Source organism: Ailuropoda melanoleuca, chromosome 12, assembly GCF_002007445.2.
Source record: "Ailuropoda melanoleuca isolate Jingjing chromosome 12, ASM200744v2, whole genome shotgun sequence".
Classification (NCBI taxonomy): Eukaryota; Metazoa; Chordata; class Mammalia; order Carnivora; family Ursidae; genus Ailuropoda; species Ailuropoda melanoleuca.
The window spans coordinates 9244458-9270686 of NC_048229.1; the positions used below are offsets into that span (position 1 = coordinate 9244458).

General features: G+C 47.3%; 1 protein-coding gene across 7 annotated transcripts in view; it reads right to left on the reverse strand.

Annotated features, from left to right (window-relative positions):
• HECTD4 (HECT domain E3 ubiquitin protein ligase 4) overlaps positions 1 to 26229 on the reverse strand; it is a 187781-nt gene that overhangs the window by 30393 nt on the left and 131159 nt on the right. For all 7 annotated transcript variants that reach the window (XM_034638583.1, XM_034638580.1, XM_034638584.1 and 4 more), the window contains 13 exons: positions 21978 to 22081; positions 19762 to 19923; positions 19502 to 19650; positions 19134 to 19213; positions 17147 to 17310; positions 16267 to 16504; positions 15318 to 15454; positions 14758 to 14884; positions 8576 to 8713; positions 6880 to 7016; positions 4434 to 4594; positions 1596 to 1777; positions 247 to 452 (listed from right to left, as the gene is read on the reverse strand). In XM_034638583.1, coding sequence (XP_034494474.1) covers positions 247 to 452; positions 1596 to 1777; positions 4434 to 4594; positions 6880 to 7016; positions 8576 to 8713; positions 14758 to 14884; positions 15318 to 15454; positions 16267 to 16504; positions 17147 to 17310; positions 19134 to 19213; positions 19502 to 19650; positions 19762 to 19923; positions 21978 to 22081 — 1985 coding nt within the window. The remainder of the gene's footprint in view (positions 1 to 246; positions 453 to 1595; positions 1778 to 4433; positions 4595 to 6879; positions 7017 to 8575; positions 8714 to 14757; positions 14885 to 15317; positions 15455 to 16266; positions 16505 to 17146; positions 17311 to 19133; positions 19214 to 19501; positions 19651 to 19761; positions 19924 to 21977; positions 22082 to 26229) is intronic.

Sequence of the window (26229 nt, forward strand, 5' to 3'; positions counted from 1 at the left end):
CCCAACTCCCAGGCAAAGCACGAAACCAACGCATACGCAGTCACAGGCCCCGGGGGACGAGAAAGCCCTCCGGGAGGAAGGTCGCTATGGATGGGACACAGTGGGAAAGCCGTGAGGAAAGGGAGACTGGTTCAGCAGGCACTAGGGAGGTTGGGGAAGAGACAGTGTCACGTTTAGTAAGCCAATAAGACTTCCAATTAAAAGTTATCACCCCGGTTTGGGGACATTAAAGCTTTAGACTTCTACCTGCAGGAAAGAGCAGATCTGTTTCGTCAGCTCCAGCAGGCTCTCCTCGCCCTGGTGCAGGGTCCGGGTGATGGCCACATTGAGCCACTCTCGCACGGTCTGGGAGCTGCCCTGGTAGAAGAGGTCTGTGGCCGAGCAGTTCTGGGAGTGGATGCAATGCTGCAGGGACTGTGCCAGGAGGATGGAGCTGGAGCTGATGGTGCCATCTGCGGCCGGGAAAGAAAAGCTACATTCACCAGAACCACAGAAGTCAACGGCAGGCAGAGCCTGGGCAACAGCGAGCAGCCTGCCCAGATAACCTGGATGGGGTAGCTCGGACATAACGTCTCAGGTAAGACATTACTGATCAGATCCTGCAGGCTGGCAGGTTGGAAGAGGGGGTTCACATCAGTGATCTAAATCTTTCCTTTCTTTTAAGCAACAAAACTGTTTCCTAAAATAAAACCTGAAGTGGCGGCCCAAGTCTATTAAACAGGAATGAAGCTGCTTGGACACAGGGGTTCCCACAGCCTGACCTACTCGTGTGCCCTCGCTCCTCCTGAGCTGCCCCGAGGAGCCGCCAGGGAGTGTGTAAAGCCAGTGTTGGGTCATGAGTCTTGGAGCCTCTAAGTTCTTGGGGTGAACCAGGGGACCCCAACAGGTGCGTGCACGCACACACACACACACACACCAGCTGGGACCCCACAGACGGAAGACACCCACCAGGCCTTGGGTGGCGTCTGCCCTCTCACCTCTTGCTCCCATCTTAGTTGCTGGGAGTCCAAGGGGAGCAGGCGGAGGCCGAGGTGCTGGGGGAAGACAGAGGGGCCCCTCGGTCTTGGACTGGGCTAAGCAGCTTCATCGCTTAGCCTTCACCGGGTTTGCACACACAGCATCGGGCCTTGCCAAGGGCCCCAGGGTTTGCAGATACACGCAACCTGGCCCATTGACACAGCTCCAATGGAAGTCACAACGAACTAGTGAGGTCTGCTATGGAGCAGCTTGGTAAAAGGAACATCTTCCTTTCTGAACAATGCCTGCGAGAATGTCCGTGGCAACAGTACAGTGACCGGACTTCCTAAGTGATGTTTAATTTTCCTTGATCCACAATTTGGTTGGGAAGCTCAATGAGTGCTTAGCAGGTCAAGGACTAAATAGGTCATGTAGCATACTTCCATTTTCCAAAGTGAGCAAGCACTGCCCAGGTCATCGCGACTGTCCAGGGCTGTTTACCGACACTAGCCCAAAGGCCTGTGCCACACAGAGAGCCAGCTCCTCACCCCCAGTCTCCTGCCGGGGGCCGGGCTCGCTCTCAGGGCCGTCCCACCCTGAGCTGATGATCCCGGGGACAGCCCCAAGCCAAGGTTCACCTGGGAGGGGAGGAGCCAGGAGCTGATTGGACAGCAGCTGCAGGTGCTCCAGGGTGATGTCCCGGACGGCGGGGATGTGGAAGAGGCGGGTGAACAAGTGCGGCAGCTTCGGGGCGAAGATGTTGAGCAGGGCCATGCGGCAGTACAGCCTGGCCAGTGCCGCCTCGCACCGCAGCAGCTCTCTGCAGGGAAAGCGGAGACGCTCTGAGCGCCGGGGCTCGGGCCGGCCCGCAGGCCTCTCCTCCGGCCCTGGATTCTGCCCGCCAAGCTAGTCACTTGGGTCTTAAATAAGAAGTCATGTTTAAGTACGTTTGCATTTTCTTTACTCAAAAATCACTGTGGAAAAAGAAATGAAAAGAGAGGTCCGCACAAAACTCCTTCATGTATATTCACACGAGCATTACTCAGAGTGGCCAAAAACTGGGAACGATGCAGATGTGCATTGCGTGAGGAATGGCAAATCCACACAGGGGGACATGGCTCAGCAGTAAGCGATGAAGCGCCGACACCTGCCACGACATGGGTCACCTCGGCGACACTGTGCCGAGAAAGGCGAGACACAAAGGGCCACACGGTACGCGACCACATTCATGCCGGCGGTCCAGGACTGAGCAAATCCACAGAAACGGAACAAGGCTGAGCTGGAGGAGAGAATGCGCACGGGGTTTCTCCTCCGGGGGATGCGAAGGTTTTAAAAGCGATTGTGGAGAGGATTGTACACCTCTTGTAAATACACTAAACACACTGACTTGCATGTTTTAAGTGGGTGAGCACACGGCATGTGAACTATAGCTCGCGAAAGCTCTTATAAGAAATTCACCGTGAACACTTCTCGCGTGATGAATTTCTGAAGTAACTGGCATTTGCCTTGAATAACAGCTCATGAGTGACTAAGCAGGTCTCATTCAGAATTGCATCTCTTGGCAAATAATCTAATACTACGCATAGGGGAGGCTCCCTGTATTTCTTTAGCTAATCACCATTATTAAAAATTCTCCTGGTATTAAGCGCTTAATTAAAGGCAAGTTAGAAGCACCTACTGTCTCTAAAAAGTCTAGGTTTAAAAAACCCACTTGGAGCCATCAGGGCTCATCCTGCATTGCCTACTGATCTGTATTAAATTTGATGCTGGTCTATCCTAACTCAGGTTTGGGTATAAAGGTAAAGAGGCCATGTAAGACCCGATGAGTTTGTGCAGCTATGAAGATAAACACAGCCAAGGCGCTGCATCAAGGGGGCTTCTCTCTCATCCCCACCGTCTGTCATATCGTTGCGCCGGACGTGAGAACAAGCCACCTCTCCCTACCTGTGTCCTCCCTCCGCGGACGTCCGTCGGCGGCCGGGCAGCAAAGCAGAGGTGGTCTGAATCAAAGCCCTTTCTGACTCCCCACCGCTTCCTCCTCAGGTTTCAGAGGCTGCAGGAGGAGTGAGATTATTCTGGGCCCGCCCAGCAGTCCTTGCTGTGTCCCCGCAGACTGCTAATGCCTCTGAAGCTACCGCTGAGCGTCCAGCGCTTTTTCTAAGTCCGCCCTCAAAGCCATGTGAGCACTGTAGACAGAGCGCACCTCTGAGGAACATCTGTACTGGGACGAGACATCCAGTCACTTTACTGATCACACAAACCCGTGTGGCGTTCCCTTCGTTCTCCCCATACAAGATCACCGCCCTAATCCTGAGAATAGATGTCCTACATCTGTAGCCTGACTGGAACCTTACAAAGCACCTGCTTGCCTTCTCGCACAGTTGCTAGTCAAAGGTCATTAAATTACATCTATCAGAGACATTTGCTAAAAATACAACTGACTTATGAAATAAAGCTTTAAAAGCTTTTCAAGAGTATCATATTGATATTCAAGCATATATGTTTTGGGATCCTTTTCAACAGATATTTTGAGTTTACGTGAGCCAGGGTCCTGATTAGACACAGGAGGCTCTGGCAAAGAATCCGACAAAGTCTCTGCTTTTAGGAACCTCACAGTCTAGGAGGAGGAGACACAACACAATAAATCAAACCAAATTCACAGGCAAAAACATCAGGCCCTGGCAAGGAAGATGCAGTGCTTGACAACGTGCAGCTCCGTGCTTACTTCAGACCACCGGGGAGGCAAAGCCTCTCTGGAAAGGTGACATACTGAGAGCTGAATGACAAGAATGAGACAGCCATGCAAGGTTCTGGGCAAAGCACTCCAGGCCGAGGGAAGAGCACGCCAGAGACACCACGGAGGACTCGAGCGTCGTGTTTGAGAGACACGGAAAGGCCCGCACTGCTGACAGTACGTGGAGAAGCAGAGACTTTGGGGCTCAGGCAGGGGTTTTGTGAGCCAGGTTAATGGTCTGAATGCTACTCCAAGGGAAATGGAAAGCCACGGCAGGTTTGAATTAGAGGAGAGACAACCCACTGAGGGCAGGCACACGCTTCCTTAGAGACCTCCGCCCGGTGCTAGGCACAGAGCATGCGCTCAGGAATAAAAACCTCGTTAGCGTAATGGAGAAGTGAGCTGGCTGCTCATGCCAGGGCTGGACATGCTCTTAGTTCTCTCTTCTGGACTGCCTTTACTGCTTACAACATCCCACGCTCTTCTGGATCTCCAGCCACCCCTCAGTACCCCCATTCTCTGCCCTGCAGCTCACGGCAGAGTGCCTGTAGCACAGGCTGGGTGACACCAGACCCCACAATTCTTCCCAGCTCCTGCAGTTTTGCTGTTACTGTACTAGCTTCCTTCTCTCTTTCTAACTCTTGGCTTTGAAGGAAAAGCCCGTCAATGATGGACGGTACACGTGGTAAAGACGCAGTAAGTGAATTTCTGGGATCCGCTAGAAAGAAGGGCTCAATCTTACCTGTGAATTTGAAGGTTGGTATTGTCGAGCGTGACCAGCCCATTGGTGGCCGTCCTTCGGTAGCCTGCCGGGGGCCTTTCCAGCATATCAATAGGATACCAGTATCGGACCAGCACGCCTTCACTTCGGAGGTACGTTTCTACCTGCACCAATTCATTCACCTACAACAATTAAAGGAAAGGTCTATTTGACTTCTTGGGCACTGACCTTTCCCCCTCAGGTTTAAAATACATAGGTATAATACCAAAGTTTCCTGGTAATAAATGTTAGTTTCACGTCACTGAGTCTCTAAAAGGTCAAAGACATCTGGTTAGTGTTGACAGTGTGTTTAGTTTTTTCATACTGGTTTTCAAATTTTAACTGGTATGTAATCATGAATTAGAAATTTAAGACAGGGGCTCCTGGGTGGCTCAGTCGGTCAAGCATCTGACTCCAGCTTTGGTTCTGGTCCTGATCTCAGGGTCATGGGATAGAGCCCTGTGTTGGGCTCCGTGGTGGGCGTGGAGCCTGCTTAAGATTCTCGTTCTCCCTCTGGCCCTCCCTCCAACTCTAATAAAAATTAAAAAAAAAAAAGAAACTTAAAGACAACAGTGCTATATTTCAGTAATAATTCAGTGCACATTGTTTTATGCTCATTGTTTTTATATTGATAATTTTGTAAAAGCATGGGGCACCTGGGTAGCTCAGTCAGGTTGGGCATCCAACTCTTGATTTTGGCTTGGTCGTGATCTCAGGGTCGAGGGACTGAGCGCCACGTCAGGCTCTGTGCTTAGTGGGGGGTCTGCTTCTCTCTCTCTCTCTCCTCCTCTCTGCTCCCCACCCCACCCCTTGCTCATGTTCTCACTCCAATAAATAAATCTTTAAAAAAATAATTTTGGAAAAGCAGGAAATCTGATACCTCTTTTATTGCAGGAAAATAAAAAGTAAACTCATGCATATACACTTTGGACTCAAATATGAAAGTAATGTTTGTTTAGGGATTATTAAAACATAAAAGAATCAAACTACTTGAGAAATATCAGAATTATTTTAACAAAATTTCTATTTTTCTAATTTATACTTGCACACATTTCCACTGTCAGTTAGATACTTTCTGATAACCAGGATCAGATGTTTGGATCAGAAGGCAGTGGGAGATTAGTAGTATTATTAATGAAATTTTCTATTTGGATGTTCACCTTAATAAACCACCAGTCCACAGCCTCTCTTAAAAGTTTAATGATTCAGGGGGCGCCTAGGTGGCTCCGTCGGTTGAGTGTCTAACTCCTGGGTTCGGCTCAGGTCATGATCTCAGGGTCATTAGATTGAGCACCACATCAGGCTCCGTGCTCAGCAAGTAGTCTGCTTGAGATTCTCTCCCTCCTCTCTCTGCCTCTCCCCGCTGCTCACATGTGTGCACTCTCTCTCAAATAAATAAATCTTTTAAAAATTTAATGGTTCATAATTAAGTCTGGGTGAAATGGAGTCAGTAAAAATGTAAAACTCTGAATTTCAAAGCATTTAATGGTACCTAACATCACCTGTTTCTGTATCTCTATCTAGACAGACTCTAGCTTATCTACGTCGCGATAGATCCTTTTTCATCAGAGACTCTTAGGCCTGAACTATTAGTTCATCAGTGTGTCTTGCACGGGAAAGTTCTCAAAGGCCAGCACGTGCACGCGACCTTAGGATCGTGGAGTCGTCACTTTCACAGAGGACCCTGTTTTCAAAAGAAAGCTGTGGCTTTGCCCGCATCTATCTTCTGTTCTTTTTTCCCCACCCGCACCCCCCACCCCTGCCGAGAACCCCATGGATTTAATACACTCATGTTCCACACTGGAGAACGGAGGCTGAGAGAACAAGCAAGATGATGTGATCAAAATCATAAAACTATTTCTTTGACTTTATCTGTAACAGTCATGACAAAGATCATCCATTTATCAAGGACCATGGGAGAATGTTCCCTGGACTTGGGTAGGAAGAACGTAGGGATGGTCTGAGCATGGCTGACCAAATGATGGCAGAGGCAGCGTGGTCTGAAGGGGCTGACAGCACTGAGCGTTAAGAGCGTATCATCATCTGTCATCAGCCCTGATCTGGGCCCATGAGAGAACCTCAGGCAAGCCATTTTGTGTGGGCACTTAGCTCACTTTCTTCATTACTGAAGAGTAATCCATCTGTATGACTGCATTTTTTAAAAAGATTTATTTTTTTAATTTGAGAGAGAGAGAACAAGCAAGAGCAAGCATGAGTGTGGGGGCGGGGCAGAGGGAGAGGGACAAGCAGACTTCACATTGAGCAGGGAGCCTGATGCAGGGCTCGATCCCAGGAGCCTGGGATCATGACCTGAGCAGAAGGCAGACGCTTAACCGACTGAACCACTCAGGCACCTCTGCATGATAGCTTAAGACACATGGAGTCTGGGCACGGAAGTCTCCGTGTCTATGAAAGGCTGTTTACTCACTGAATCAACATCTAGGACAACTCCGTGAAGCCCAAAGGTTTTCAGCATCCCTCGGATGGCAAATTTTGGCAGAGCAGTTCCCACAGTACTGCTGGCTACGTTGTTGCTGTCTGGAGAGCGGGTTACTACCGTGAGACCTGAGGAGGGCGGAGGGAGAAGTTTCTTCAGAAGCAAGTACCATTATCCTTGGGACCTTATATTTTAGGGCCTAAAATAGCTCTACAGAACCTAACAATACCTCAGTTAAGTTATAACCAAAAAGGTACAAAGCCCCATCTTGAAGATCATACAACAAAATGCTGTGAGAACTCTCATAATAAAAACCAAATAAGCCAACTAAAAAACTGACAAAGGATTCAAATAAACATTTCTCCAAAGAAAAATGAAGATACACAGGAAAAGATGTTCCATGTCATTAGTCATTAAGGAGACAAGCCCAAGCCACAACGAGACCCTGCTTCACACCCACTATGATGGCTATAATCTGAACAACAGATAGTAGTAAGTGTTGGCAAGGATGTGGAGAAATTGGAAGCTTTATACATTTCTGGTGGGAATGTAAAACAGTGTAATCACTTTGGAAAATCATCTGGCAGTCCCCTCAAAAAGTTCAGCTGACCATAGGTCCCAGCAATCCCACTCCTACATTTCTACCCAAGAGAAAGGAAAACACACATCTACACAAAAACCCAAACACAAACGTTCACAGCAGCCTTACTCATAATAGCCAAAGGTTAGAAACAACCCAAGTGTCCATCATTTGATGAATGGATTAAAAAATGAGGTATCCTCCATACAATGGAATATTATTTTGCCATTAAAAGGAACAAAGTACCAACACAAGCTACAACATGGATGGACCTTGAAAGACTGTGCTATGTGAAAGAGGCCAGACACGAAAGACCCTAACTACATTGTAGGATTCCATTTACAGGGAATGTCCAGAAGAGGCAAATCCATAGGGACAAAAAGTAAATTAATGGAGCTCAAGGGAAGGAGAAATGGGGAATGGTGGAGGTATAGGAATTCATTTTGGAGGATGAAAATGTTCTGGAATTAGAGGCCATGATTTGGTGGTTGTGCAACTTTGTGAATCCACTGAAAACTGAATTGTATCCTTTAAAAGGGCGGATTTTATGGTACGCAAATTATATCTAAAAAAGAAAAAGAAAGAAAGAAAAAGAAAATATATATTCCTGCCTCTGTCCCTGATGTTCTCATATTTTTGTGAAAGTCTGATAACGAGTGGTTTCCATTTTTCTTCTTTGTGCTTTTCTCTATTTTCATTTCCTCAAAAAATGCAATAGATTCTTAATCAAAAGAATGAACGCATTCCATTAAAATTCTTTAGAAAGCAGAGTGCGACCACCCATTCGCGGTTCTAGCTCAGCAGCTCTGACCTAAGCTGGGAGGCCTGTCCAGAACCCTACACCCTCACCCGCTTCTCCCTCTGCACAAGTGCCCTGTCTCACTCTGCGTGCGCCAGTGAGCTCGGGGAATGTGTAGGAGGCCACCGGAAGCCAGACAAGCGGGAGGCCTCAGGGCCTCACAGTAGAGAGGCTGTGAGAGCTCCTGTCACTCCGCAAATGGGGAGTCTCCCCGGGTCACTCACAGCTGCTCTGCTCACACTCAAGTGAACACCCAGCCTCTCATTCCACAGCAGGCTTCACAGATGAAGTAAGAGGGCAAACAGAACCTTTTCGAACTTTATCAATTGTGAACTTGTTCGCTTCGTCTTTAATGTCTTCAATGGTGGGAAGATACAGGTCTCTTGGGATGCCACCGTTCTCCTCGTAGAGGAATTCAACTGTCTGTCGGGCAATGTCCACCATGCCTAAAAAAAAAATAATTGCACTGTTACTCTCCTAAAAGTACACGGTCTCCAGATCAATCATAACACTGACTCATACCGAGAACAAAGGTTAAGAGAATCTTTCAAACGCTGTCCATGGGAATACATAGCCTTTTGGGGAAGGTAATTATGGGGGCCTAGCAAGTTTAAAACACTCAATGCCCCACTTGCAGGAACCTCTCGAATTTCTCCCACAGAAACATGAGCACGAGTGTGTAAAGACACAAGTGCACTCCCTGTAGCATTGCTGGGAGATCCCAAATGGAAATAAGGAAAGTACTCATCAACACAGAATGGTTAAAAATCATGGGACGTTATTATGCAGTCATTTCATTTGAGTCAAAGGAGCCAAGTAGAGGACAAACGGAGGGTAAGAAGTGAGGGAAAGCTTTGCTTCTTACTTTGTACATTTTTGTACTGGGTGATTTTTATAGCAAACGCATGTTGTTTTAGCTAGACAGAGCTCCAACAACGTTTCCTACCCAGCACTGGAACTGGCTGTGTTCTTCCTTCCCAGAGGGAGGACACATCATTAACTTCACCAGCAACAACCACTATTAATTAATAAACACAGTCAACAAATGTCCCTGAAGAGACAGCCCCGTGGGCGCACGGGGCGGTGGGTACACCGGCTCCATCTGCTGGTGCTGCCGTAGTGCCCGCCCCGCTCGGAAGTGGGGGGTTCAGAAAGGGGTGTGGCCACAGGTGCTTTCGCACAGACTGATCACCAGCACACTCGTCTCCCCCTCCTTTATTTGCTGGCCTTGCTGGAGGGAAAAGGCACAGCAATTTTCGGAGCACACTTCAGAAGGAGCAGGCTGCAGTTAGAGAACGATGCCCAGAGAAAGAACTGTCAGAGGACAGACGAGAAATGTGGCCTGAAATCGGAAGATCACGGAAAAATAATCTTTGCAACGTTCTCCAAAGGAATGGGGGAAGAGAACAAATCCCCTGCTGTCCGCTCGGCAGGGATCCGGGAACATGGGGACGATGCCGAGTTCAGCCACACTTAACCCCGGGGGGGAGTTCAGTAACCTTCCTCGGGGACCTGACAACAGGACGCTGAACCACCTCATGGAGGGGGGGGCCCTTTGGGGACCGCAAGCCATCCCCCAGCCTCCTTTTCACCTGTGCCACTTTATACTGAAGAAGATTATATTCAACAGGCAAATGTTTTATGTTTAAATTAACTTGGTTCATACGACTGGTCACAGCACACGGACGGATCCCGAGAGAATGCCTTGGCACGAGGCCACATCAGGGGCGGGAGGCACTTCTGGGTGAGTCATCGCTCTGCCTCTGGTCCAGGGCCACTTCTGGACGGTCAGGTTTTCTGCAGCGCCATCTATGCCTTCCCCTAACCGAACTGGGAGCAGAGGAGGGGCTACCCTCGGCCACAGACGCTGAGGATGCCTCTGGCACCGAAGGGTTAAAGAAAAGAGATCCTAATTTAAGTAAAACCTACGTCAAAACAAAGGCAGGGCAACCACTGATCATAGACAAGCACCTTCCATCTGCGCCCTGTAAATTCTGCCCTCCTTTCTTACGCTCATCAAAGTGGTAAGAAGCACCAGCCCCCCTGAAAACAGTGCCTAATGTTTCTCAGCGTGAGCTGGCTGTCACCAAGTCAGCTCCCGATCTCCGCTTCAATAGCAGGTTGTCAGAGAAGCCACGTGAGATCGGCCTGGCTAGCTACACACGCGGTGGCCTCCCGGTCTACCACACAGCCCCGACCACGTCACCTGCCGTGGCTCACTGGATGTTTCCCTAGCGGGGGGCCCAATGCCTGGGAGGTGCTGGCCGACTGCCGGGACGGGTTAGTGGATGAATGGACGGCTCGACAGCCGTGCTGAACCGGAGGCCTCCCAATGCTGAAACCAGTGCCGCGTGGGGGCCGCGAAGCGGGCACCAGTGCGTCTGGCATCACGTTAAGTGAGAGGCGCTCGAACCTGAGAGGAGATTGGTTCTGCCCTCCGACAAAGCACACGAGGGCATTTCCTCTCAGATGCTGAAAACAGATGGGGAAGAGCAATTCTCATCTCCGGGATCTACTACATTGAATTATGTTGCTCCTTGCTTACCACCTCCCAACGGCTTCCCATCTTGCAGAGAATAAAATCCAAAGTCCTCATGTGCCCAACACTTGTCCCTGCCCCTCACCCCGTGTCCTGCTGCCCCTCCCTCACTCTCTTCTGTTCGGCTACACCTGCTTGGCCTTTCGGCTGGTCGCCCAACCACCCGCGTGCACTCCCACCAACGGTCTTCCTAATGTTGCTCCCTCTGCCTCCAACTCAAGAGTAGAGAAGAATCACCAAGTATCTGCCCCAGAACTGGGCCGGCAGCTGAACCCCGGCTCTGATAAAAGCAATCCCACTATGTCACGGGAGGTGTGGCTATGCCCACAGGTTAAGTTTAAACAAGATCATTCCACTGTCGTAGGCCTTAGCTTCGGGGATAGAAAGCATGACAGGAAACAAGTAAAAACCAAACCATAGACTTACACATACTGATTCAGTCCTGGTGCCAACATGGGAGAAAAGTAATCACTGGAAATTTGGGACTCAGTCTATTAATCGGCCAAAAAACAAAGGTCTGGTGGGGGCTTTTCTCTTTATTTGGTCCTAATCTCAGAACAAGCTCAAAGAGGAGCAAGGCTGCTGACATTGGACAAAAATGAAACTTAACTTACACCATCCCTGAAGCCACCATGTTTGGGGGGGGAAAAGCAGGTGTTTCACAAGATGAGGAAAATCCTCAAGACAGAAATTAGCTACCTGCACTCAAGACTCACTAAGAGTCCACTGTCTGGGGTCAAACTCTGAATTACTCTTTGCTAGAGAAACCGTGCTCATGGAAGAAAAACCCCTCCATCACTGTTAGCATGGTGACATCTAGAACTATATTAACTGAACACTTACTCTGTGCCAGGCACTGTTCCCAGGAGCTTTCCCTGTATTAAAACACTTACTTTTCATATCCAGACAGGGTGATCACCATCACTGATTCCATTTTAAAGAGGAGGAAAGCCCAGACAACTTCAGTAACTGTCCCAAGGTAGGACAGACAGTAAATAGCATGGCTGTGACTTGAGAGCCCAAATTATTTAACTCCCAGGCCATCCACCTTCCCAGCATCCATTTCAGCAGCCCATCAATCCAAACACAAGCTGAGCTGACAAGCAAAGAAAGGCTGGCAATGGAGGCCGAAGAGCACAGAGCTCAGGAAAGACACAAGCAAAGGACACGGTTAGGTCTGGCCTGACGTCAGACGAGCCCCTCTTTCCTGATTTACATCTGAGTTCCATCTAAGCACAGCTCAAGTCATGCAGGAGCTCCCAAGGAAAGCGCAAAGCACCAGACCTAGTTGTAAAGCACCCTTGATCTGGTCCAGGCCCGACTTCCGCTCCGCCTCATTGCGGAAGCGTCTTCGGATCGTAGGAAACACCTTGGTCTCCCAGGCTTTCACCAGCAGGGCGTAGTGGTCCTCCTGGAAGAAGGCAAAGGCATGAACAGAGAAGCAGCACCTCATGCGGGTGTCAGTCCTTCCCTGACCTACAGCTCCCACCCACTCCAAGGCCAGTAGCAGAATCAGACCCTCAGATGCCAGGGCAGGCATCAGCCAGACTACGGCAAGCCCTTCCTCTCCTTCTGGAGCCAAGTAAGCACTCCACACGGTCCCCGACCTTACTGCTGAATCACTGGCAGGGTATACTCCATTTCTCCCACATCCAGACTGGTACTGGGCCANGGGGGGCCCTTTGGGGACCGCAAGCCATCCCCCAGCCTCCTTTTCACCTGTGCCACTTTATACTGAAGAAGATTATATTCAACAGGCAAATGTTTTATGTTTAAATTAACTTGGTTCATACGACTGGTCACAGCACACGGACGGATCCCGAGAGAATGCCTTGGCACGAGGCCACATCAGGGGCGGGAGGCACTTCTGGGTGAGTCATCGCTCTGCCTCTGGTCCAGGGCCACTTCTGGACGGTCAGGTTTTCTGCAGCGCCATCTATGCCTTCCCCTAACCGAACTGGGAGCAGAGGAGGGGCTACCCTCGGCCACAGACGCTGAGGATGCCTCTGGCACCGAAGGGTTAAAGAAAAGAGATCCTAATTTAAGTAAAACCTACGTCAAAACAAAGGCAGGGCAACCACTGATCATAGACAAGCACCTTCCATCTGCGCCCTGTAAATTCTGCCCTCCTTTCTTACGCTCATCAAAGTGGTAAGAAGCACCAGCCCCCCTGAAAACAGTGCCTAATGTTTCTCAGCGTGAGCTGGCTGTCACCAAGTCAGCTCCCGATCTCCGCTTCAATAGCAGGTTGTCAGAGAAGCCACGTGAGATCGGCCTGGCTAGCTACACACGCGGTGCCCTCCCGGTCTACCGCACAGCCCCGACCACGTCACCTGCCGTGGCTCACTGGATGTTTCCCTAGCGGGGGGCCCAATGCCTGGGAGGCGCTGGCCGACTGCCGGGACGGGTTAGTGGATGAATGGACGGCTCGACAGCCGTGCTGAACCGGAGGCCTCCCAATGCTGAAACCAGTGCCGCGTGGGGGCCGCGAAGCGGGCACCAGTGCGTCTGGCATCACGTTAAGTGAGAGGCGCTCGAACCTGAGAGGAGATTGGTTCTGCCCTCCGACAAAGCACACGAGGGCATTTCCTCTCAGATGCTGAAAACAGATGGGGAAGAGCAATTCTCATCTCCGGGATCTACTACATTGAATTATGTTGCTCCTTGCTTACCACCTCCCAACGGCTTCCCATCTTGCAGAGAATAAAATCCAAAGTCCTCATGTGCCCAACACTTGTCCCTGCCCCTCGCCCCGTGTCCTGCTGCCCCTCCCTCACTCTCTTCTGTTCGGCTACACCTGCTTGGCCTTTCGGCTGGTCGCCCAACCACCCGCGTGCACTCCCACCAACGGTCTTCCTAATGTTGCTCCCTCTGCCTCCAACTCAAGAGTAGAGAAGAATCACCAAGTATCTGCCCCAGAACTGGGCCGGCAGCTGAACCCCGGCTCTGATAAAAGCAATCCCACTATGTCACGGGAGGTGTGGCTATGCCCACAGGTTAAGTTTAAACAAGATCATTCCACTGTCGTAGGCCTTAGCTTCGGGGATAGAAAGCATGACAGGAAACAAGTAAAAACCAAACCATAGACTTACACATACTGATTCAGTCCTGGTGCCAACATGGGAGAAAAGTAATCACTGGAAATTTGGGACTCAGCCTATTAATCGGCCAAAAAACAAAGGTCTGGTGGGGGCTTTTCTCTTTATTTGGTCCTAATCTCAGAACAAGCTCAAAGAGGAGCAAGGCTGCTGACATTGGACAAAAATGAAACTTAACTTACACCATCCCTGAAGCCACCATGTTTGGGGGGGGAAAAGCAGGTGTTTCACAAGATGAGGAAAATCCTCAAGAACAGAAATTAGCTACCTGCACTCAAGACTCACTAAGAGTCCACTGTCTGGGGTCAAACTCTGAATTACTCTTTGCTAGAGAAACCGTGCTCATGGAAGAAAAACCCCTCCATCACTGTTAGCATGGTGACATCTAGAACTATATTAACTGAACACTTACTCTGTGCCAGGCACTGTTCCCAGGAGCTTTCCCTGTATTAAAACACTTACTTTTCATATCCAGACAGGGTGATCACCATCACTGATTCCATTTTAAAGGGGAGGAAAGCCCAGACAACTTCAGTAACTGTCCCAAGGTAGGACAGACAGTAAATAGCATGGCTGTGACTTGAGAGCCCAAATTATTTAACTCCCAGGCCATCCACCTTCCCAGCATCCATTTCAGCAGCCCATCAATCCAAACACAAGCTGAGCTGACAAGCAAAGAAAGGCTGGCAATGGAGGCCGAAGAGCACAGAGCTCAGGAAAGACACAAGCAAAGGACACGGTTAGGTCTGGCCTGACGTCAGACGAGCCCCTCTTTCCTGATTTACATCTGAGTTCCATCTAAGCACAGCTCAAGTCATGCAGGAGCTCCCAAGGAAAGCGCAAAGCACCAGACCTAGTTGTAAAGCACCCTTGATCTGGTCCAGGCCCGACTTCCGCTCCGCCTCATTGCGGAAGCGTCTTCGGATCGTAGGAAACACCTTGGTCTCCCAGGCTTTCACCAGCAGGGCGTAGTGGTCCTCCTGGAAGAAGGCAAAGGCATGAACAGAGAAGCAGCACCTCATGCGGGTGTCAGTCCTTCCCTGACCTACAGCTCCCACCCACTCCAAGGCCAGTAGCAGAATCAGACCCTCAGATGCCAGGGCAGGCATCAGCCAGACTACGGCAAGCCCTTCCTCTCCTTCTGGAGCCAAGTAAGCACTCCACACGGTCCCCGACCTTACTGCTGAATCACTGGCAGGGTATACTCCATTTCTCCCACATCCAGACTGGTACTGGGCCAAAGAGCAGGTATTGCTACTGATATGTGGTTTGAAGATGAATGTTCCAGAGCTACCATTCAAACCGACATAACTAGAAGTATCACCGCTCCGGCCTTGCTCCCTCAGCTCAAAATCATTCCTGGTGGCTTGTCAGGGTCACCAGGGAGCTGTGCAAGCGCTGTGGGCCTTGTACCTGGGGGACGTCGTCATCATCCTCGTCATCACTTTCATCATCTGCGATGGGAGGCGGGTGGGGGTCTGGGCCCGAGGTGATGAAATTCTCATAGCTGAGTTCTACTTTATAATGACAGGAGGTGTCACTATCATATTCTGTAACAGAGCACAGTGACAGTGAATCCTAGGCACGAGCAAGCCAGAAAAATCATGAACTCCTCCCCCTGAGACAAACCGGAATCTCTTCATTCGTGTGAAAGACTCCTAGCACTTGGAGGGATTTTGAAGAAGCCATGGAATAACTAACCACGTATCATTATCCTGAATCCTAAAATCGTTTTTATGGATAGAATTCGTTCAATTCAGAGAAGAATTTAGAAAGTTCTTCATCCGGAGAAAGAAGAAAACAGAGTCTTAAAACAGTTTGCAAACCAGTATCCCAAGGGCCAGTTACAGTCTGCACACACCTTTAGACCAGGAAGCTCGGTTTTGTTTGATTATGAAGTTTTTCTAATAATCGGGAAAGTTTTTTCAGTGCACACCTAATACCCACCACCTAGATTCCATAATTAGTGTTTTATTATTCTTTGATGACCTCAGTGTTTGTTATTTTTTTATGACCTCAGTTTTAAAACAACTTAAATAATTGACATTTTAAAAATAGAGGATTTCACATAAAACTCTGGGGTCTTTAGCTGTCTAATCAAACGTGGACAGTCTTTCAGGCTTGCATTTCCACGTGGCGATATTCTGCCGGCGTTGAGTGATGGCAGGCTTCCTGGGTGCGGGGAATGTACTTTCTAGTCAGTGAAAGTACAGCGTCACCACTTCCTGCTCCCCTTTCTTTTTCACCGGGCCTACCACCCCATAACCAGCGGGCACTAGAGCGCGCCCAGGCTGGACGTGTTTATGGATAGCAGCATCTGCATTCCCAGGGAGCAGCAGGGCCCCGGGAGGCGGCGGCTTACGTTGCTGAGCAGTGGCCACGGCAGCAATGCGGCACGGCGGCCCATGAGTGCCCGGGTCTGACGCAATGCTGGTGCCGGCGTCATTGTCGCTATCGGATGCCATGGCGAAGGGCAGGGCCTCAAAGTTAGCGCTGATCTCCTCTGCCAAATCGGTGCACAGGTCGGCGGCGTTGCGGTGGGCCTGCCCTTCAGCATAGGCGAACGGGCGGGAGCCAAAGTTAGCTCGAGTCTTGGTGTTCTGGGAAGGAAATCAAATTACGAATTGAAAGGGGTTAGGTTTGTTTATTTATTTAACACTCCAAGGTGAATGTCACTCAACATCAAACCAGAGGAAGGCCCCCAGCTCTGGGAGAGCACGCGGAAAGAGGCATAGGGGCCCGTGTAACTGCATGCCCTGGCGCTGAGACAGAGCTCCCCACAGGCCAGCCGCCTCTCCTCCCCCTGACCTCACTCTCCCAACTCTTGGCTACTTGGACAATGACCTTTCCTGTTTCCAACACTGTTTCTTGCTGCCTGATGCCACTGCACAAGCTGCTCCCTTCACTGTGGACATTTTTCTCCTCTGATTTTGCCAAGTTAAGACCAGTTAATAGTCCAGACCTGGCTCAAGCATTGCTTCTTCAAGGTAACGGGAACACAGTCAGATTTGCTTCCATAAAGTCTACGACTTGCAATCGTGCTGTGATGGTTAATTTTACTGTCAGTTTGGCCACAGGATGCCACACTAAAAATTATTATGGGGTGTGTCTGGGAGGGTGCCTCCGGTGAGATCAGCATTTGAATGGTGGATTCAGTCAAGTAGATTGCCCTCCCCAGCATGGCCGAGCATCATCCAAATTACTAAGGAGAATTTGTTTTCTTTCCCAGTAAGATAACCTGCCTTCTTCTGAATGTGAACCACAGGCCACATCCCACCAGAGACGTCTTCAAGATACGGCGACAGGCGCTGCCCGCAGTATGTGAAGTACACCCGGCCCTTGGCTGGCTGCCCTGGAGGTGGGGGGGTCCCCTCGGTTCTCTCCCAGCCAATTCCTGCCACGTCACCTATGGCAGAGAACAGGAAGTTTATTAAATAAACTTCCAAATTGCAACCAGTGTGATTAGGCCACATATCACTATTTATGCCACTAGTTACATCTGAAAAAAGGTCTGAAGTTATGTACTGTACTTGAGTAAACATAAAGTAACACAACCGAAATAATTTTAAAAAGAGAAGTCACACTATTCAGAAGAAAATGCCTAGTGTCTAAGTTAGTTACCACAGTTTAATTACACATTAAATTTAGCCTTTTTTTCCTGGCAGCCAAGACAAAAAGGGAAAACATTAGTTAGGACTTTTTTTAAATAGAGAAATAGAAGTTTTTCTCTTTCAACACATGGAAAATTACTTATGGCACGAAGGTAAAAAGGCAGTATTTTCTAAGTTTGTGGAAGACCTAGAAACGGTCTTAATAATAGAAAACCCAACCCATAACGTAAGCTAGAGGTACTTTTTTTTTTTTTTTAAGAGAATTGTCCCTTTAGGTATTTTATTTATTTTTTTGAGATTTTATTTATTTGACAGAGACAGAGAAAGCACAAGCAGGCACAGCGGAGCAGAGGGTGAGAGAGAAGCAGGTTCCCCACTGAGCAGGGAGCCCGATGTAGGGCTCCATCCCAGGACCCCAGGATCATGACCTGAGCCAAAGGCAGATGCTTAACCGACTGAGCCACCCCAGGCACCCCTAGAGGTACATTGTTAAATCACACTATGTCCTGCTGGCTACTTATATGTATTTAAGGCATTTTTGCAGGAAGCTAAGATAAGCCAAGCTAATTTCCGACGAGGAACTGAACAGGACAGCGCTCAGAGACCAAGAGGAGCGTGTCCACCACATCGGCGCTCACACGCTGGCTGCGTCAGACACGCTGCTTGACTACGCAGCCATAGGGTGAGTCTCGCACCGTGAACTCCTCAGAAAGTGCACGAAGTTCTACGATTCTGCTTTGGATTGCAGGGTCTCCAATGCTTCAGATACCACCAGGATGGGCTTCCCAAAGACTGGGGACTTATCACGGTCTACCATGGAGCAGCTCCCTAAGTTAGTGATGGCAAAATTAGCCCCAGCCAGCTGTGCGAAGTTACCTGATGGATCGAGTGACTTACTATTCCCCATCTGAGCAGCCCAGACCATCTACCATGAAGGATAGCTTCAGCTTCATCAGAAATGATGCTAAGGTGTACTGTCTGAAACTAAGTAGCCAACATGTCTGCGGGCTTCTAACGGCAAGAGGACAATGCCTACATTTTGCTCCATCTATACAGAGCAAGACACTTATATGGAGGCTAAAAAGAAGAGAGAAAGGGGTTTTTTAATGTCGTTGATGTAACTGAATTGACGGTCTGTGTGACTGAAACTTCTGGGCAGATGCGTTGAAGCAGGACAGATGTTTAGGCTCCCGAGAACAAAGTCTACAGCACATTAGCTACTCATAACACATTTTGCGAGTGCCTCAGGGCTAGTGGTAGACCTCTGTGTTTTGGTTTTTTTTTTTTTTTTTTAACTTCTCTGCTGATTGATTAAAAGCTGACAAAAGACTAAACTTCAAAGAGAAGCAAAAATCTCAGGTTTTTCTAATGATGCAGGAATGAAAGCGAATGTGACTCCTGCCTTACCCAAATAGAGGGTCTCATGAGAATGGCCTCACGAAAGCAATGGTTTGGTGTAAACTAGCAGACAGCAATGACAAGTACTTGGCTTTCACTAAAAGACAGATTGCCCATTTCTAGTTGCTAAGTTTCTTTACTTTTAACCTATTTAGACAAAATCTGGGAACAACAGAAATACGCAGGGCAAAAAAAGAAAAAAAAGTCCCACTGCACTCACCAGGAGACAGAGTCACGTCCAAGCGCACGCTCTTCCACTGTAATAAACTGGAGCCATTGTAGTGCACGGCTCGGCCATTGCTAGGAAAGAAAGCAAAGCAAAGTCAAGGCCAAGGCTGATTGGCCAACACAGAGGCAGTTACGTGACGAATGGGTCCAGGGGCTTCAGCAGCACCAGAGTAATTAGAAGAGAAACCCTAAGAGCTATTCTCTTTGCCTAAACTTGAATATATTTCTAACTGATATTTTATACATTTTTGGAGGTTGAGATTATAATATTATTTTAGTATTCAAACACCCACAAACACCCACACCCGATACTTTTATTTATTTATTTATTTTTTAGTGACAGCAACAGTAGCCACTTACTTATGGAAAAGACAAGTGCCCACTGGGTTAGTCCAAGCCCCATCTCGTTTCTCTGCTTCTGTAGCAAAGCCAAAGGAAACGATTGGTCCAGTGTCGTCATCAGTATCTCCATAGGAAACAATTTCAATCTCCCAGTAAAAAGATGGGGCCTAAGGAAACACCAGAAGTGGGCAGGCAATCAGAGGGCTCCACTTGGGCCCTTGGAACTCGCTTTTTCTTTCAAAGATGAAGGAGAGACAAGAGACAGTGTGATTTCTCACCTGAACGGGAAGTGGCGAGGTGGCATAGATAAATGTGCCCCGGGGCAGACCGCCCCCAGCGCTGGGGTCAGCCAGGAAGGTGACAGAAGTAAGGTGCGATGAGAACATGCAGGCTCGGACAGGCGGGAACACTCGTGAGGGGCTCCAGGTGATCTCTTTGGGCTACAATGGGGGGAAAGTGCCTCATTCAATACAACTGCAAACACAAATCCCTTTACCCTTTCAAAGAAGAAAAACTGTTTTCTAGTGGTATTATAATATAGGTACATCTTTTATTTAGAAATATACCTTGTTTTTACAAAGGAAACTGCCTTTTTAAAAAGGCAGTCTAGGGGTGCCTGGGTGACTCAGTTAAGCGTTTGTCTTTGGCTCAGGTCATGATCCCAGGGTCCTGGGATGGAGTCCCCCATGAGGCTCCCTGCTCAGTTGGGGGTCTGCTTCTCAATCTCCTTCTGCCCCTCCCCCTCCACTCATGCTCTCTCACTTTCTTTCAAATAAATAAAATCTTTAAAAAAAAAAAAAAAAGGCAGTCTCTATGCCCAGTGCTGCTCTCTAGAACCAATCACTCTTTTAGCTCTTAGAACGGTTCATTCTGATACTCACTTCTATTCTTATAATGCCTTTTTAAATATCCCTTTAGGACATCACTTAACTTCTGTGAGGGCAAATGAGGCTTTAATTCCTACGGCTCTCCTTCTCCTTACACACATGAGGCACAGGCCCTCACCCCCTTATCCTGGCTGTGTAATTACAGACCAAGTTTCAGACCCATTAGTGTCAGAATTTATATTCCTGTGACTTACTATTCAGCTCAAAGCCAAGAAGGAGTAATATTACACTTCCTTTTTTTAATTAATTGCCTCATTTTTTTTACTTTCATAATTTTTAATAAATCTAATCATAAAGTTTATGCTTCTCTGTCAATAAAAGCATACTTTTTTTAACCCCTCAATTTTGTTTTTATCCAAAGGACTAAAAGATGCGTGTAACAATTAGCTCCGAGGACGTTCATCGGATCACTGCTATGGTAGAAACTGGAGATGATGCAGGTGGGCAACAAGAAAAGCCTGAGTGGGGAAACTGAGGCACAAGCATGGACTGGACTACTAAGTTTCTACTGGTTGACATGAAAAGGCATTCATCATCTAGGGAGGCAGAAAAACTAGTTGCAAACAGTATGAACAGCAGAGATCTGTTGTCATGGAAAAAGTATAGGCGATCCATCACGCTAATACGCTGACAATGCTAACTGGAGATACTGAGATTTCAGGTGACATTTTTTCTTTTATATATTTTTAATTTTGAAATAGTTTCAAACCTATAGAAAAATTTTAAGAAAATGGTAATTTTTGTACAGTCTTACCTAGATGCACCAATTTTTTGAGATACAAATTACATAACATACAATTCGCCCACTTAAAGTGTATAATTCAGTGGTTTTTAGTATATGCTGAGTTGTGCAACCATCACCACCATCAAATTTTAGAGTGTTTTTGTCATCCTTAAACCCCTCCCTGTTAGCAGTCACTCCTCATTCCCTGCACCCCTGCAGGCCCTGGCAACCACCCATCTGCTTTCTGTCTCTAGATCTGCCTGTTCTGGACACTTCATATAAATGACATCCCATAATACGTGGTCTTCTGTGACTGGCTTCTTTCACTTAGCATAATTTCAGGGTTTATCCACATTGCGGCATGGATCACTGCTTCGTCACTTTTTTTTTTTTTTTTTACTTCGTCACTTTTTAAGGCTGAATAACATTCCATTTTACAGGGACATGCATTCATTTTATGCATCCATCATCAGGTGATAAACATTTAGGTTGTTTCCACTTCTTGGCTATTACAAATAAGCTACGAAGAACATTCACAGAGGTACCAATTCTGAACACTTTGCCACTTTTGCTTTTTAATCACCTCTTCGTCTCTATGTATACACTTATCATTATAAGACGGACTATAGATCTAAAATTGTCCAAGTTTTTTTCTGTTATTAATAACATAAGAAATGATTTACAAATTAATGAGTTCTGCTCCTTTGCTGTGATCTCTCGTTATTCAGAATCTCAAATCAACGTGCTCTGACCTTCGGAGACGATAGCGCGTCAGCACGGAGTGTGCATCTCCAAGTGGCTTTGCAAACGCTCATTTTAAAGGTCACTTTAAAATGAGGAGGCCCCCGGCATTCCTTAGCGGGTGCGCTGCAGACGGGCTCACCTGTCTCCGGTCGGCCTGCAGTGGCGGCGGTGGCGGCCGAGCACAGTCCCGGTAGAGCATCCGCAGCCGTTCACACTGCACTTCCACAACTACCAGCCGCTCTCCTGGAGGGGAACGCGCCCAACACGCAAACATTAGTCCCACACCCCTGGAGCGCTCCAACTCTTCAAAGCAATAAAGTGTTTCACATAGGATTCAAATTCTTACAAAAAAGGGAAGAGCCTGAGAAACCTTTGTCTACTACACTGCCGGATCCAGAACCCGGCTTCCTCACTCTGTATTTACCACCTCACTTCCAAGATGGGGTAACAATCACAAGGTCGTGAAGAAGAGACAAAGCAACACAAGTGGAGCTTTTAGCTAAGTCCCTAGCACAGGGCGAGCACTCAATAAATGGAAGCTATTATTCTCATCATTGAAACTGATTTTTAAAACATCTACTATCTCTTTAACATCTCCTGCGAGCAAGGCACAGTGCTAAATGCTAGAGAATACAAAGATACAGGAGCCAAAGCTCCACTCCTGGGAGGACAGAGGAGATGCGCACGTGCGTTTACACATCCAAGAACGAGTGTGGGACAAGGCTGCGGTTTGCGATATGATCCAAGTACAAACACTGGCACAGAGAGGGGAGTGAGGACATCACTCCAGGACCCGGAAAGGCTTCATAAAGACAGGCTTGAGTTAGATCTTGGAAAAGATGGCGTTTCAATAAGCAAAGAAGGAAGGGAATTCCGGGTGGTTTGGCAATTTGAGAAATGGTCTAGGAGAGTCAAGAGTGAGAGGTCTTCGGAGTACCTCAATCAAGGCATAAAAATTAACTTGAAATGGATCAAAGGCCTGAAAAAAACTTTACACTTAGAAGAAAATAATGGTGTAAACTTTCATAATTTTGGATTAGGCCATGGTTTCTTAGATATGACACCAAAAGTATATGCAACAAAAGAAAAAAGAGAGAAACTGGACTTACCAAAATGAAAAATGTTTGTGTTTCAAAGGACACAACTGAGGAAATGAAAACACAACCCACAGAATGGGAGAAAAGATTTACGTGCTACCTGATCAGGGACTAGTATAGCTACAATTACAAAGAACTCTTATAACTGGGGTGTCTGAGTGGCTCAGTCAGTTAAGCGCCTGACTCTTGGGTTTCAGCTTAGGTCATCGTTTCAGGGTCATGGGGTTGGGCCCCGTGTCAGGCTCCATACTGAGCACTGAGTCTCTCTTTCCCTCTCCTTCTGCCCCTCCCCCGCTCGTGTGCAAACTCTCTCTCTAAATAAATAAATAAAATCCTAAAAAAAAAATAAAGAGCTCTTATAATTTTTTAAAAAGATTTTATTTATTTGAGAGAGAGCGAGCATGCGTGCAAACAACAGGGGGGAGGGACAGAAGGAGAGGGAGAAACACTCCCTGCTGAGCAGGGAGCCCAACACGGGGCTCAATTCCAGGACCCTGAGATCATGACCTGAGTTGAAGGCAGATGCCTAACTGCCTGAGCCACACAGGCACCCAGAACTCTTATAATTTAACAGTACAATGAAAACCCAATTAAAATGGCCAAGGGATTCAAATAGACATTTCTCCGAAAAAGATAAATGGCCAATAAGTACATGAAAAGATGCTCAACATCATTAGTCATTAGGAAAACACAAATCAAAACCACAATGAGATGCCACTTCACACCTACTAGGATGACTGTAATCAAAAAGACAGACACCAGCAGTGCTGGTGAGGACCCCATCCACTGCTGGTGGGAGTGTAAAATGGTGCTGCTGCTGTGGAAAACAATTCCTCACAAAAGCAAGCAGTTTCTCAAAAGTTCAACACAGGATTACCATACGACCCGGCCACGCCACTCCTACGTACGCCCAAGAGAACTGAAAACATAGGTCCACGTAAGCACCTGGATATGCATCTTTACAGCAGCATTATTGGTAACTGCCAAAAAGCACGAACAAGTATCCATAAATTCATCAGTAAACAAACTACAGTCTATGCACACAATGGAACGGTATTCAGCCATAACATGTATGGAGAACTGACCCATGCTCCAACATGGATGAACCTTGAAGACATGACGCTCAGTGGAAGACGACAGACACAAGAAGGACAAATATTGTAGGATTCCACTGGTAGGAAATCCCCAGGATATGTAAATCCAGAGAGACAGAATGTAGATTCGAGATTCCCAGGAGCTGGGGGAGGGAAAATGGGGGGTTATTGTTTAATTGGTATTGGGTTTCTATTTGGGATGGTGAAAAAATTCTGGGACTATATAGTGGTGATGACTGCATAACTCTGTGAATATACTAAAAACCCAAAGAAGTGTACACTTTAAAATGGTAAATTTTATGGTATGTGAATTAAACCTTAATCTTAAAAAAGGTTTTAGGAGAAATCAAATGTAGTCCAATTAAAGTAAAGCAGAGTTTGTTTTGGATAGCGAGAAATTTATTGACTTATACCACACGTAGAGACACCAAGACACCCATTACAATCCAATGATATGGATTAGAAGGGGAAGGGAAAGAGAAGGTAAAGATAAAACAGACTCGAAGCGGAGGCAGGAGCCAGGCCAGGCCATGAAGAGTGTGCCCCCTGTCCATTCTTTGACCTGGCGTGGGGCCCACGCCCAGGTCTGTGCTTCCCAGTGGACAAATCAAAGAGGAAACTATTCAGTTATAGGAAGCACGGAGTCCAGTATATAAATGTAAATTAACTAGTCATAAAGAGCCTAGCTAGCTTTGAGAAACACTTTCCAATTATTATTAAAATTAAAAACTTGTTCCAAGAGAACTTATACACAGAATACTGGACGGTCCAGTGAGTAACGTGTGCAACAGTATTCTTACAATCAAGCAGTAACCAGTGTCAGGAGATAGTTCAGTGGGACTGGCTGGAATTATATTGAATAAGGGAAAAGCAATTCTTACGGGTTATAATGGGGGCTATCTGGCAGAGGTGAAGCATGTCTGCTGCTTAACACAAGAGGAGATTTTATAGAATCTAGTGTGAGAGTAAAACGTTCCTATACTTCTGATGCGGGAAAGGCAAAACTGACTGTCCTCTGGCCAGAGCCACAAGTAACGGCCAGGACTGGCTGTGAACACATTCCAGTCTGTAAATGACAACTCCACAGCAGTAACTATGCTTAGGGAAGCCAGCATCTCGTTGACAGCTCCATGCTCTTGACGGCCATTCAAAGCAGGGCTTCAGAAAGCCAACCACGATGACAATGTGGAAAGACAAGGTAAACGAAGGAAAAGTTTGGGAGTATAATGTAGATATCTAGACAAGAGACAAAAAGCACCTGACTTACGAAGCTGGTAGTGGAAAGGAGCAGGAAAGGGATAAATTTCAGGAGCATTTCAAAGGAAGAATAGAACATGGCAAACGACTGAATGTGGAAGGATAGAAAGGAAGTGTCTGTCATATTTAACTCAGTATCTCAGAGCCAAAATCAGACTGAGTATCATGACTTATGACAGAAAAGGAGAGCTGACTCCAGAGAAGATAATGACTTTAGTTTTAAATGTGGGGTATTCTTGAGGCTAGGGGTCCTAAGAGAAAGGGCCAAGAGGCCCGGCTAGCCAGGGAAGGACTACCCATAGAAGACGACACGGAAAGCAGAGGGGAGGGCAGATAAGCAAAGGAAGTGGTTGGTAAAGCTTAGAGCAGTTCCATCAAGTGAGGTCTCCTCTCCTAGCACAACTGCCCAGGCTCACCTTCAAGTAATGATTCTGACTTTTGGGTGGAGCTTGGAAAGCATTTTAAACATCCTTCCGAGGGATTCTTAGGAACTTTCGAAGTCTGAGAAGAACCCCCGGCTCAGGGAATGTGTATATTTAGAAAGTAGGGAGTAGAAAAACAGTTGGACCAGAGAGGTTCTGGCTTCTATAACAACATAAAGTTTGGAATTTTTTTCAGTTTCTACATGTCTTTTCTTCAGTATTAAAATTTGTTTCCTATGCTGTTTCAACCAAGGGATCCAATGAACTTTGCAGAAATATTTCTTCATGGGAAACTCTCTGGCGTAGTGCTATCTTCCTAGACCAAATGGAATTAGGTATTCTTTTCCCTGGATTAGAGAAGCTATACAATTGAGCTAGGAGTAAGTCAACATTATAATGGCCCAGTCTTCTGCTTAATTCATCCCAGAGGAAGTAAAATAATGGAAGAAATTCATTGAATTTTTTTTCATTTTAGAAAATCAAGTATATTATTGCATGTAAATTTCACATTTTCATACATG